We start from the raw sequence: 12,484 nt of genomic DNA, 5'->3' as shown, positions 1-12,484 counted from the left end.
TGTAATAGCCAGAACACAACTTCCTCCTTTGCAGCTCTCTAACCTGTTATCAGTCAGGAACTAATTAGTGACTTGGACAGGGGCCATATGGGCAGGGCCGAAACTAGGGGTAGGGAGAAGAGGCATGTGCCTAGGGCGCAAAGCTTGAGGCACAAGGCACGTATATGTAGGCTACCCCGAGTCCGGGCCCTTGTCCCAGCACTGCCCTATAGTCGGATAACTCCCCATCCATTCAGCACTCGCCCGTTCATGCAAGTACGAGGTGGCCAGCTGAGTTGCCTAGTGGGCCTTGCCGGCTTAGCCCAACGCTACATATGGGACAGAAATGCATGCTTAGGATCAAAAGCAAACTCACTGAACAATTATGTCCCATGTGGCCCCCCTTCAAATCGCTGACTAGCTAAGAGGCCAGAGAGCTGCAAAGGAGGAAGTAGTGTTCTGGCTATTACATTAGATATCCATTAATTCCAGCCTTTATAGATTACAGTTTTGTAATCTATTACAACCCATGTAACCATAAAATCCAAGGTTTCAAAGATTCCAGATAATAGAACCCACTGCTGTATAGCATTTAAAAGTGCATGCATATATGAATATATCTGTCTTTATGCATCGAAGTACAGGTATGGGATCTGTTATCTGGAATCCCACTATCCAAAAAGCTCATAATTACGGGAACACCATCTCCCATAGAATCCATTTTAAGCAAATAATTATTTAACAATTTTTTAAAAATGATTTTCTATTTCTCTGTAATAATAAAACAATACCTTGCACATGACCCCAGCTAAGATATAATTAATCCTTATTGGAGGCAGAACAATCCTATTGGGTTTATTCAACGTTTAAATATTTTTTTAGTAAAGTTATGGTGATCCAAATTAAACAAAGATCTCTTATCCCTGGTCCCGAGCATTCTGTATAACAGGTCCCATACCTGTACAAACAAGCAGGACAAACATTGAGGTGAATATAAAAATAAAGGGGCCCATTTATAAACTTCATGCAGAACAGAAGGGTTCACACAGTGAAGATATTTTCCCTGTGTATGTATGTGTGTGTGTGTATATATATATATATATATATATATATATATATATATATATATATATATATATATATATATATATATATATATATATATATATATATATTTAAAAAGCTGGATAGGAGTGGTGTATTTAATGTGCAAACAAAATTGCAAATTTGTATCTGTGCTGTGAATATCCATAAGAGCTTTTTACATATGGCATAATCGCAAATTGCAAATATTTTTTTTTTTGAGTTATGGTTATGGTTGAGGAAATAGAAAAAACATGGACAATGTGAATGCATATGCGCTGAGCAAAGTTTATAAATGACCCCCACAGAGTTACTACAATGGGTCAAGAGAGATGGGAGAATTGAGGCCCCTGACCCAAAGAGCTCACATGTAGAATAGTTTATTCAAAAGCATTGTCAATTTCATATATAAATGGATTGTTCACTTTTGAGTTAAATTTAAGTATAATACAGAGAGGGATATTCTGAGACAATTTGCAGTTGGTTTTCATTTTTAAATAGTTGTGTCTTTTTTAGTTATTTTTGTGTTTATTTAGCTTTTTATTCAACTGCTCTCCAGTTTGCAGTTTCAGCAATCTGGCTGCTAGGGTCCAAATTATCCTGGCAACCCTGCACTGATTTGAATAAATAAACTGGAATATAAATAGGAGGAGGGTGTGAGTAGAAAGATGATTAATAAAAAGTAGTAATAACTGTAAATGTGTAGCCTAACTAGGGTTGCCACCTGGCCGTGGTATGTTACCAGCCTGGCCAGTAAAAATAATGGTTGATCCCAATGTTATTAAAGCAGTTGTTCACCTTTGAGTAAAGTTTAAGTATTATGTAGGGAGCCATATTCTGAGGTTTTAAAGTTATTTAGTTTTTTATTCAGCAGCTCTCCAGTTTGCAATGGCAGCAATCTGGTTGCTAGGGTCCAAATGAGCTTAGCAACCATGCATTGATTTGAATGAGAATATGAAATATTAATAGGGGAGTGTCGGAACAAAAAGATGCCTAATAAAAAGTAGCAATAACAATAAATTTATAGCTTTACGGAGCTTTTGTTTTTAGATGGGGTCAGTGACCCCTTTTTCATAGAGTCAGGAGAAGAAGGCAAATAATTCATAAATTATAAAAAATAAATAATGAAGACCAAAAAGTTGCTTAGAACTGGCCATTCTATAACATACTAAAACTTAAACTGAAGGTGAACCACCCCTTTAATAGGGAAAAAAGATAAATATATCGGAAGGCCGATATTTTTTTTGCAGAAAATGTGGCAACCCTAAGCCTAATAGAGCATTTGTTTTTAAGATGGGGTCAGTGACCCCCACTTGAAAGCTGGAGAGAGTCAGAAAAAAAAGGCAAATAATTAAAAAAACTATAAAAAAAACAAAAACGATTTAAATATTTCCTAAAATTGGCCATTTTATAACATAATAAAAGTTAACTTAAAGGGGTTGTTGACCTTCCAAACACTTTTTTTACTTCAGTTGTTTTTAGATTTTTCCCCTGAAATAAAGACTTTTTCCAATTACTTTCCATTATTTATTTTTTACTGTTTTTCCAAAATCGGAAGTTTAAAGTTGAACGTTGGTGTCTCTGACAGCTCAGTAATTCAGTTGCAGATTAAAACTGTTAATATTTTGTAACATTGAGTTGATACATTTCTCAGCAGCATCTCTGGAGTATTAGCAACTATTGTATCAATTCTAACAGCTGCCTGTAATGAAACTCAGAGATTCTGCTCAGCAGGGACAAAGATAAGAAATGTATCAACTAAATGTATCCATTTAGAACAGTGGGTCGTTACAGGGTCGTCGACCCCCCTCCCAGAGCTGCTTCAGAAGGTGAAAAATGACACTTTACACTTCAATATTAGAAAAATGGTGACACATAGAAAATAGAAAGTTGTTGGAAAAAGTCGTTATTTCTGGGGATCTATCTAAAAAACAACCCTTTAAAGGTGAACCACCTCTTTAAATGTCCTATTCCTGCAAAGTAGGCCCATTCAGCAGAATAGTTGTTAGTTTTCCCTGTACATAATATGGGCAGGCTTTTGTGCTTGAACTGTTTCAGGAGACGGCTGCAGCTATTTGGTCTTGGTTTCCAGTCATGCGGCCAGTGGGACAAGAGGAGAGCAGGGTTTAGTCTCCCAGTGTCACTGTGTATAATGCTGCGTGTGTAAACACCCGGCCCCTTTCTACCACCCCTCCCCCCACTGACCAATCAGAAGATTAAACAGGTTTGCAAAGGAAAAAAAAACACAGCCAGTGCTAAACTGGAGGGATTGTTCCCTGTGCTTTAATGCAGGAGCTGGAGAAGTCGCTGGCTGAGTGGAAGCTGAATTTGAGGGAGCTCAGCAACATGAAATCAGACTTATCCCAGTGTATCCTGGCCGATGATGGAGTGGTTCTGAAGAAGCAGATAGAGGCTGTGCATGTGCAGTGGGAAGAGCTGTGCCTCAGGGTGAGTACATGTGGGCAAAAGCCTGGGCTCTGTGCTAGCACTTAGCCGCCACCTTCAGCAGCACATTTTGTAGGGGGGATAACTTAACCCTTTCAGAGCCAGAAAAGCGCATGCCGCATTGTATAGCTATGTAATGTTACTCAATGTGTCAGCGGATATTGGCATCTTGTTGTTAATTAATAATTCTTGTATTTATTATACAGTATTTTCTTAAATGTTTGCGGAATGTATAAAGTACTATAAATATGCATTTTTTTGTGTTTGGGGCTTTTTTTTCAATGGTGATTTAGGAGTTTTTAACTTTTCAAAATAACTGCAGTGTTCTTGTGAGGGGGGGAAAGAGAACTTTCAGACACGACCAGGGTTACACACTAGTGAACTTGCATGTGCTGCGAGCATTTTTTCCCAATTTCAGCCAAATATAATGTATATATATTTATTGAACTATAAAGGCATGATCTTAAAGAAGATTTTGCTCCTTATCACTGACAGGTCTGCCATCAGACATGTATTTGGCCCTTCGGGGCCTTATATAACAGGGCTATTGCAGTGACATTAAATTGCGTTTGGAGTGACCCCTGAAATTATAGGGCCAGTGACCTAACTAGATATTACTGGGCCCCACAGCAGATTATTTTTCAGGCCCCCAGGTCGACCAGTTTTACCAGTATTTACTGTATTTAAATTGTATATGTATTAGGACCTCAAGGGGCCCCTATACCTCCTGGGCCCCCCTGCAGCCGCAGGGTCTGCTTCCTCTATAGTTACGCCCTGGATAGGGCCAAGTACTGCTCTACCCTACATTTGCACCTTTTGCTAAATGATCACTATTTCTTAAGATGGCCATAGATTGCAGATTTTAATCTTTGTGCGACGAACACTCGTTCGCTTCAGTCTACCATTAACTATCCAGATTAAAATAAGTAGGAAAAAGAACAAATCAGACAATGTTCTGGCAATTGTCGAAAGTTATGGCTGACAGATAGTAGTGCCAGTCTCCAGTGATATCGTCGGGCAATAGATGGAGAGATATTATCGGGACCCGACAAAATTCTTCTTACTTGTCCAATCGAATAAACGACCAATTGCCATGGCACGAAAAATGACTGGACAATCCACACATGATAAGAAAATCATGCGAACCTTCATTTCGTACGACATTTGCATCTATGGCCAGCATATGTTCCACGTTTTCATTAAATGCAGATTTCCTCCCTGTGTTTAATTTGCCTTTGTTTACAATGTTTATCTCTAGCACTCTCAGGTAACTGCCTTTGTCTTTCAGCACAAATGTGTGGAACAGGCGCTGACTCATATTGCTGCATTTTTTAAAATTGGATTGCCTCAGAGCAGTTTGATAGAGATTAAAGGGCCACGGCTCCATAGTGATCCAGTAAAACTAAATCCGTGAAAGCAAAATCCATCTCAGTGATACAAACATTACTTGACTTAACCGAAACAAAATTGTGTCACTGTAAAACCTCTATTTAATCCAGTATCTAAAACATCCGTGTGGTATTTAGCCACCTGGTTAAGGAGGTGATTCTTTCTGGGAAGGCTGAGCAGAAATAATGTTAAGATCACTCCCTTTCAAAGTTACATTGGTGCCTTGACCTTAATAAGCACACACAGTGAGTGATATTTTGTCTTTGCAGGCTTTTTAAAGACTCCTGGCAAAAGCCAGATAGATACTCTTACAGTGTTTAATTGCCATTGCGTGTCCTCTAAACTGAGATCACAGCTCATTGCTTGAGACTCTCTTATGTGAATCCGGCACCATTTATAGGTTGTTGGATAGATTATAGCTCAATCAGTCTAAATGGCCAGGGACTAACAAGGTAGATTATCAGAGGAGCTATGGATTGGATGAGGGTCATTGTGCGGAACATTGCCAGTAGTCTTTTAAATGACAGCTGAGACAAAAATCATTGGTGGGGTTGCTGCAGGTTATATTACACTATTATGTATATGCATAGAGAAATCGTTACCACATTTGAAATGGCATCGATTTGGAGGAATTGCATTTGTCAAATCAGTGTAGATGTTCGACAATACACGCGTAAACATTACTAATACCCCTCTTTGGTTGTACCTTCTGAGCAAAAATCGCCTCTCATTAAAAAATTGCAGCTAGTACTATCCAAGAAAAATCAAATCTTTGCCTAGTTTGACAGTGATTAGCAGCATTCCCTAAATTCCAGCCGCAACATGCTGAAGGGTCATCTGACAATATGGCTCCTGTACATCCCCTACATTGACAAGAACATTACATGTTCCAGCTCTATAACCAGAGCAGCAATTATTGGCAATGTCACATTGTATCAGCTTAAAGGGCCAGCCCAAGTCACAAGCTTGGAATTAGCACTGTGGCTACTACATTTTTTTATGGCATGGTATGCCTTATGATTTTGCATTCTTTTGTCCTGTAGCTTACCCATAAACATTTTTAGGAACTTATGACATCGGCCATAAATTCCCTCTCTATTGCCTGATAGTTTAAGGTGTATGCCTAGGGACCAACCATGGGATTATTATATTATACATCCTAGGCGCATACCCAGTTGCTGGATATATAGTGCCATCAACCCACCAGTTCTGTTCTCATTTATATTAAAGCACTGATTTCAGCACTCCGCATGTCAACCAGTTATAGCAATTTTATCTTGGGTATTGCCAAAAAAAACCAAAGCCTACATTTCATACTGATAATAAAATCATTTTAGTATGATATGGGTCCTAATAGTGGTTGAGGCCTTATTTTTTTGAGCCATATGTTTGGAAACGTATCTACCCTGCTTCACAGAACCTATAAGCATACAGGGCAAGTGTTTACAGGTCACTAAACAGCACACACTGCATTCTTCATCACTAGTTGGACATGATTGTGAATTCTCTACCTGAACAGTGGTGGCCCATTTGATATGACAGTACAGATTAAGACAAAATATATGTATTTTTCATAAATATGACTGATCTATACATTTAAATGTACCTATCTGTACTACTGATTATACCATTAATGGTTAATGGCTCTATTGAGAGTCTGCTTATTTCCCTTTTTAAACAATAGCCTGCTGAACTTTTACTAAAAATAGTTCTGGCAGGTCTGTCATCTAGAAACTGCAATTTTTTTTTTTTACCCGGCTCTGTCCCACATATCTAATAAGGCACATGACTGTTTGTGGGCCTTACAAACAGTAGAACATTGTTTTCAGTGATTTTTTTTTTTAAATCTGTGTTCTTAAACCTGGTGATTACCTGTGATGCAGGTGTAGTTGTAACAATACTTTATAATGCCAATGGCACGTAGATCAGGTTTGTAGCAGCGAATAGAAGAGGTAATCTTTCTTGTACACGCAGCCTACTGAGCTTCACGGGTCCTCAGGTACTTGCCCTCATTTATTTTCCGCACAAGGTTACAGTTTGCATCCCTTCATGTTACTAAGCCGCAATTGCCCCTCCTTGCTCTTCCTCTGGGCAAAGAAGATGATTTTGTTGCCGCAAGAGTCTGCATTATTGTTTCTTGCAATTTGGACAGGCCTGTTCTAAATTAGTTGGGTTATTGTATGTTCCCATTGGGGTACCTTCACTCCTACTGTTGTGCCTTTTTCACTTTTTTTCACTTTTTTGCACAAGTGGGTCTATGGTAAATCATATTGCCATAGCATTATAAATTGCTACCATAATGGGCCAGGAAATGACTTATTATGTGTGAGTACCAAGACTTTCTTGCAAAGGGTACTACATTTTTGTAAAGTGACCTGTTGCTCATTTATATGATATATTACATTCTAACTAGTAGTGACCATTCTTATGATTCAGGTGTCTGTGCGGAAGCAAGAGATAGAGGACAGACTAAATGCTTGGAATGTGTTCAATGAAAAGAATAAAGAGCTGTGTGAATGGCTGACTCAAATGGAAAGCAAAGTGTTGCAAACAGCAGATGTCAACATCGAAGAAATGATAGAGAAACTTCAGAAGGTAAGGCAAATTGCTTTGTACGTATGTGTGTGTGTATATATATATATATATATATATATATATATATATACACGCAATATATCTCATCAACTGCAAATTTTTTCATCATCAGCCCCCTATAATCTCCAATGTGTAAATGATGGGAGTTGTAGTTTAAACCACTGGCCAAGTGTCATCTTCTCATGCCCCCCAATTCTGAGAAATTTCTGACCCATTAAGTAGCAGAAGATTTCTAGCCTATGTACAATTTTGCAGTGGAAATCAAGAGATAGGAAGGAACTGTTGTAACTAAGCACATTCTGTACACATTTCACCCATTTAGTCCTCTTTTTAGCCATTCAGCCTTGTGTGTGTGTGGATACTGTAACAAGGATCTGTTAATGTTTAGAGCCATTGTTTTGTGTCTATATTAACATATGTATATTTAGCCCCACTCTATACTGACACAGCACAAAGTCTTTTAAAAATTCTTTGAAAAAGAAGACTTTTTCAAACAAATTACATGGGATGGGTTCCAACTGTAACCATTCCAGAGTATTTCTGAGATGTATACAATCCCGCTGGACCTCTATTTCATACGTTATGTCTGTAAAGGCATTTCCTGTGAAGATGAAATAATATAATGGAAGCAATTACATGACTTCATTACAAGGGATTTACGTGTTAACCCATTGCAAGCAGTCCTCTCTGCATTGGGTTCTTTTGATGGGACAGAGAAAATAATTGTACCATCTAATCTTAATATTGTCTGGTGACACTAATGAGCTCAGACAGTCAGGATGGACTTGTCTTTCCCATTCAGGGTATATTTAATTTCATTTGGCCCCACCATTCCAGCTGGAAGGATATTGCTTGAGCCTACCACCCTTTATGCTAAGTAACACTTTCTCCCAGTGCTCCTGAATGATCCAGACAGCAAATTTATAAGATTAGATGAATGCAGATGGTTCAGTGTCTGGTACTGGCATTAAACACACACTTAATTTTAACTCATTGTATCCCTAGTATTAACAATGAGCTGCTAAGAGTAAACTCGGCCTGTCTCTTACACTTGGAAATCAATTGCTCCCAAATGTTATAAATGATCTTAAAACACTATTATTTCCTTCCACCCTAGGACTGTATGGAAGAAATTAATCTATTCAGTGAGAATAAGCAACACTTGAAACAAATAGGTGACCAGCTGATCATTGCAAGCAACAAGGCAAGGGCTACAGAAATTGACAACAAGCTCAATAAAATCAATGATCGTTGGCAGCACCTCTTTGATATCATTAACTCACGGTAAGGAAACTAAAATTGTTAAGACTTGCCCATCCCTATACCCTCTCTCTTTTGGGTAGGGTCCTCTTTACTTCTTGTTTTTGTGTGTTAATGCGTGTTCAATGTATATGCCCAGTTATTGTACAGCGCTATGAATATGTTGGCGTTTTATAAATAATAGTAATAAAAAAAAAAATTCCTACAAAAGTAATCTAAGCAACCCAGCATCTGATTTATCTATAAAGTCTGACAGTGAGAGCAGTAGTTGGACATTCCAGAGAAATCCAGACCATTTCTTAACTAGAATTATTGAAACTTAGATATTGCTGATAACAGAATTCTTGGGTGGTGACATACGGAAAGCCTTTCTTAGAAACATTTAGGGCAGAGACACACGGTCAGATTCGGGGAGATTAGTCGCCCGACGACTAATCTCCCTGAACTGCCTTCCCACCGGCTAGAATGTAAATCGGGATGGCACTCGCAGCGCTTCGTTTTCCGAAGTTTCCTTGTGAGGCAGCTTCGGGTGACTTCAGAAAATGAAGCGATCCGAGTGCCATCCTGCCGGAGATTTACATTCTAGCCGGCAGGAAGGCAGTTCGGGGAGATTAGTCGCCCAGAAGAAGAGGAGATTTGTCGAGACTAGTCTCCCTGAATCTGACCGTGTGTCTCTGCCCTAAAAGCAGAAATGTTAGACACACCAGGGATTATAACAGTTTACCTGATACCCCAGGCTGGTGCAGTTACAGAGGCATGGTTGTAATAGCTCCAGTGGCAGGTAAATTCAGCCCTATTTTATAACTTCCTACTGCTTTTGTCCTAAGGACTTCTGTCCCTGCCCACAGTACAAAAGCCTTACATAAGCTATTCTTGGACAAAGCCTGTCTGGAACCCATATTTAATTATATGTCTGTACAAGAGTACCATGCAAGATGCATTTTTGCTTTGACCCTGACTTGCCAAAGGGGCACTGATTCTAAAATACTCTCTTCATAATAAAAATGTAGACATACATTTTTTGTCTAATACAAATTAAAATGTTTAATTTTAGATAAAAAAATGTAATTCTTTGAATCAACATATTGTACGTTTTTAAAATGTTTTTTTTTAAATGTTTTTTTTTAAATGCATTTTTTTCAGCTGATATTAGCAAGTGGCACTTTAAATCTATTGTTGGTGTTAAGAGAGAGACGTAAATATGGTAAATGCAGAGTATAAATAACCTGTGAGCGTGTCTGTTGCAAAGCTGATGATCGCTGGTCTCCTCTCCCTATTGGATTAGATGCTGTGAGTGGTTGAGTCCATGACATCAGGCTCAGCTCGGCCATATGGCAGCATTACCAGGCGCATTTCCCCTCACATGTATTGTGTGCGTGTGTAAGGGCTTGTGCCATTCAAAAAGCATTGTCAAGTCTGATTACTGACTGGAGCCTGATGCAGAATGGGGGGGGGGAGGAAATCCAATGTACAAACTGCTGAGGTCAAGCATCTGCTTCTACTGACGTATAATGGGCAGAACTAGGGTAGTTATGTGAAGTGTCTCTGCCATGTGTTTGTGTTTAAACAGAGTTAACATTCTAGTTTTCTAAACACCAATTCAAACTCTGACCAATGGCAAATTGCTAAAGTTGTATCCCAGTGGGACCTGTTGAATCAAAAAATAAAAATATTTCTGATGGGTTACATATATACTTATACTTGAAGGGGGTTATTTATGAAAGGTTGAATTTTAGAGTTTTTATAGACCTCGAATGAACTCACAACTTGAATGGTTTCTAATTTTAAGAAAAAACTCCAATGGAAAATCTCAAATCAGCGAGTTTGGGCTTGACATTATTCGAGTTTTCGACGGGAAAAAACCTCAAATCTCTCGAATTGGTTGAGTTTTCAGGCAAAACCCTCAGGAAAAAACTTGAACATCGTGAAAGCTATTAACATCTTCAAATGGTTCAAGGGACCTCTGCCATTGACTTCTACATGACCTCGATAGTTTTTATATGGTGTATTTTTAGATTAAAGCTATTTCCAGAGTTTGGGTATAATACATTTGAAAAAATCCTAGATTTAAAAATAGATTTTTTTAACCTGAAAAATTAATTTTTTTTACCAAAAAAATAACCCCAATAACTCGAATTTTCATGGAAAACACAAGTCTGCTCCTAAATAGAAAAACGTGGATTATTCAAATGTAACTTGTTAACAATGGATCTGGGTGGGGAGATTGTGCTGTCAGGCTCCATGGATCCTAATATAACACACTTGGGGATGGAGCTTTGTGAGGCACCAGGAAAGGGAGATGCCATTCTGTGCTACATACAATACACAACAATAGTTTTCACAGACCGAAGTCTTGGCAGCTCTTGTTTCAGTCGTCATCAATTGTACTGATTTCTGTTGACCACAGTTGGTTCTGTTAATGAATTTGTTTGGCTGGTTGTATGACTGATTATTTTTGTAGAATCTTATAGGTTTCAAAGAGATCTGAGAGAACATTTTGTAAGCCGTTTGTGACATATTCAGGAGTAAACCTGGCTGTACCCCTAAGGCTAGGGCCACACGATACAGATTTCAGCCTGTGGAGAAACATAGGCCAAGGATCCACTGCTCCTCTTCTGCTGTGCTGCCTGCACCTGCAATTATTATCTCCTCTTGGGTGCAGGCCGATGCTGCAGATTTTGGCTCAGAAACAGTTTTTTGCATTTTGCACCAAAATCTGCCGGGCCTGCAGAAGAGAAGTGGAGCCGTGGGTTCTTTGCCTCCAGAGAATCCGTGTCATGTGGCACCACATATTTTGTTGGCCCCACTTAATCTCCTCCAGCATGCGTGATAAAACATTCCCTACCTACTGGCATACATGTAAATGGCTGGTGGAAGAACATGTGTATTGCCTTGCAAGAAAACTTCAGGCTACTACGGGAAGCATAAACAAGGCATGTGTTTTCCCATAGCAGTTTATATTAATGCTGGTGGGAAGGGAACTTCAGAAGTTGTGTGGGTTAGACTGGTTGAGATTAAGTGCAGGCATCCACCTGCCTGTGCCCTAAGAAGCGTGGGCAGCAAACTTTTCCTCCAGATTTAATGAGGTGCATCAGAGTTGTGGCCTAAGTTACCTAATGATAATATTATTGTACTGTACGAGGAATAAATATTTTATTTATCTAATTCAAGTGGACTCTATGAGAGGTGGTCCTCTTATAATTTGAAGCTTTCTGAATAACATGATTTCAGATAACTGATCTGTAATGAAATATAAAAGCACAAGTAATATATTGCCAAGTATTGACTAAAGTTACCTGGTTATAGTTACCAAATGACCATGACAAATCAGTCCCTTTGTTTATTGCATGTACGGAACATTGCTACTCTGCATATGCACAGGTAAGACCCTAGCAAAAGTCCACTTATCCCTCTATAGACATGATGTATCCCTCTATAGACATGAGCCAGCTTTTAACCTATATACCATTTAATACAACAGTTTTTTTGTAATATATTTGTATAAGTACTTATCACTCTAAGCCAGAGAGTTTCAGATATGTTGGATTTGGCTTTATTATACAAACCTTTGGTCAAGCCACTCGCTAAGCTCACAACTATATTTACCAACATAAGAATACTTTGCCAGTACAGTAACTTTTCTGTAGTCACACTAATATTTTATAGCTCTACTCTGAATTCAGTTGCTAGTCAAATAGGCCAAATGATTGGAATGTGTACATGTGTTTCGTCA

At 38.6% G+C, this 12,484-nt stretch overlaps 1 protein-coding gene across 4 annotated transcripts in view; it reads left to right on the top strand.

Annotated features, from left to right (window-relative positions):
* Positions 1-12,484, top strand: part of LOC108698815 (nesprin-2-like) — a 194,396-nt gene that overhangs the window by 161,057 nt on the left and 20,855 nt on the right. For all 4 annotated transcript variants that reach the window (XM_018230644.2, XM_018230641.2, XM_018230643.2 and 1 more), the window contains exons 99-101: positions 3,355-3,510; positions 7,333-7,491; positions 8,609-8,775. In XM_018230644.2, coding sequence (XP_018086133.1) covers positions 3,355-3,510; positions 7,333-7,491; positions 8,609-8,775 — 482 coding nt within the window. The remainder of the gene's footprint in view (positions 1-3,354; positions 3,511-7,332; positions 7,492-8,608; positions 8,776-12,484) is intronic.

Source organism: Xenopus laevis, chromosome 8L (assembly GCF_017654675.1).
Source record: "Xenopus laevis strain J_2021 chromosome 8L, Xenopus_laevis_v10.1, whole genome shotgun sequence".
In the NCBI taxonomy this organism is placed as follows: Eukaryota; Metazoa; Chordata; class Amphibia; order Anura; family Pipidae; genus Xenopus; species Xenopus laevis.
Note: the sequence above shows the minus strand (reverse complement) of the source record. Positions and strands in the feature narration are given on the sequence as shown.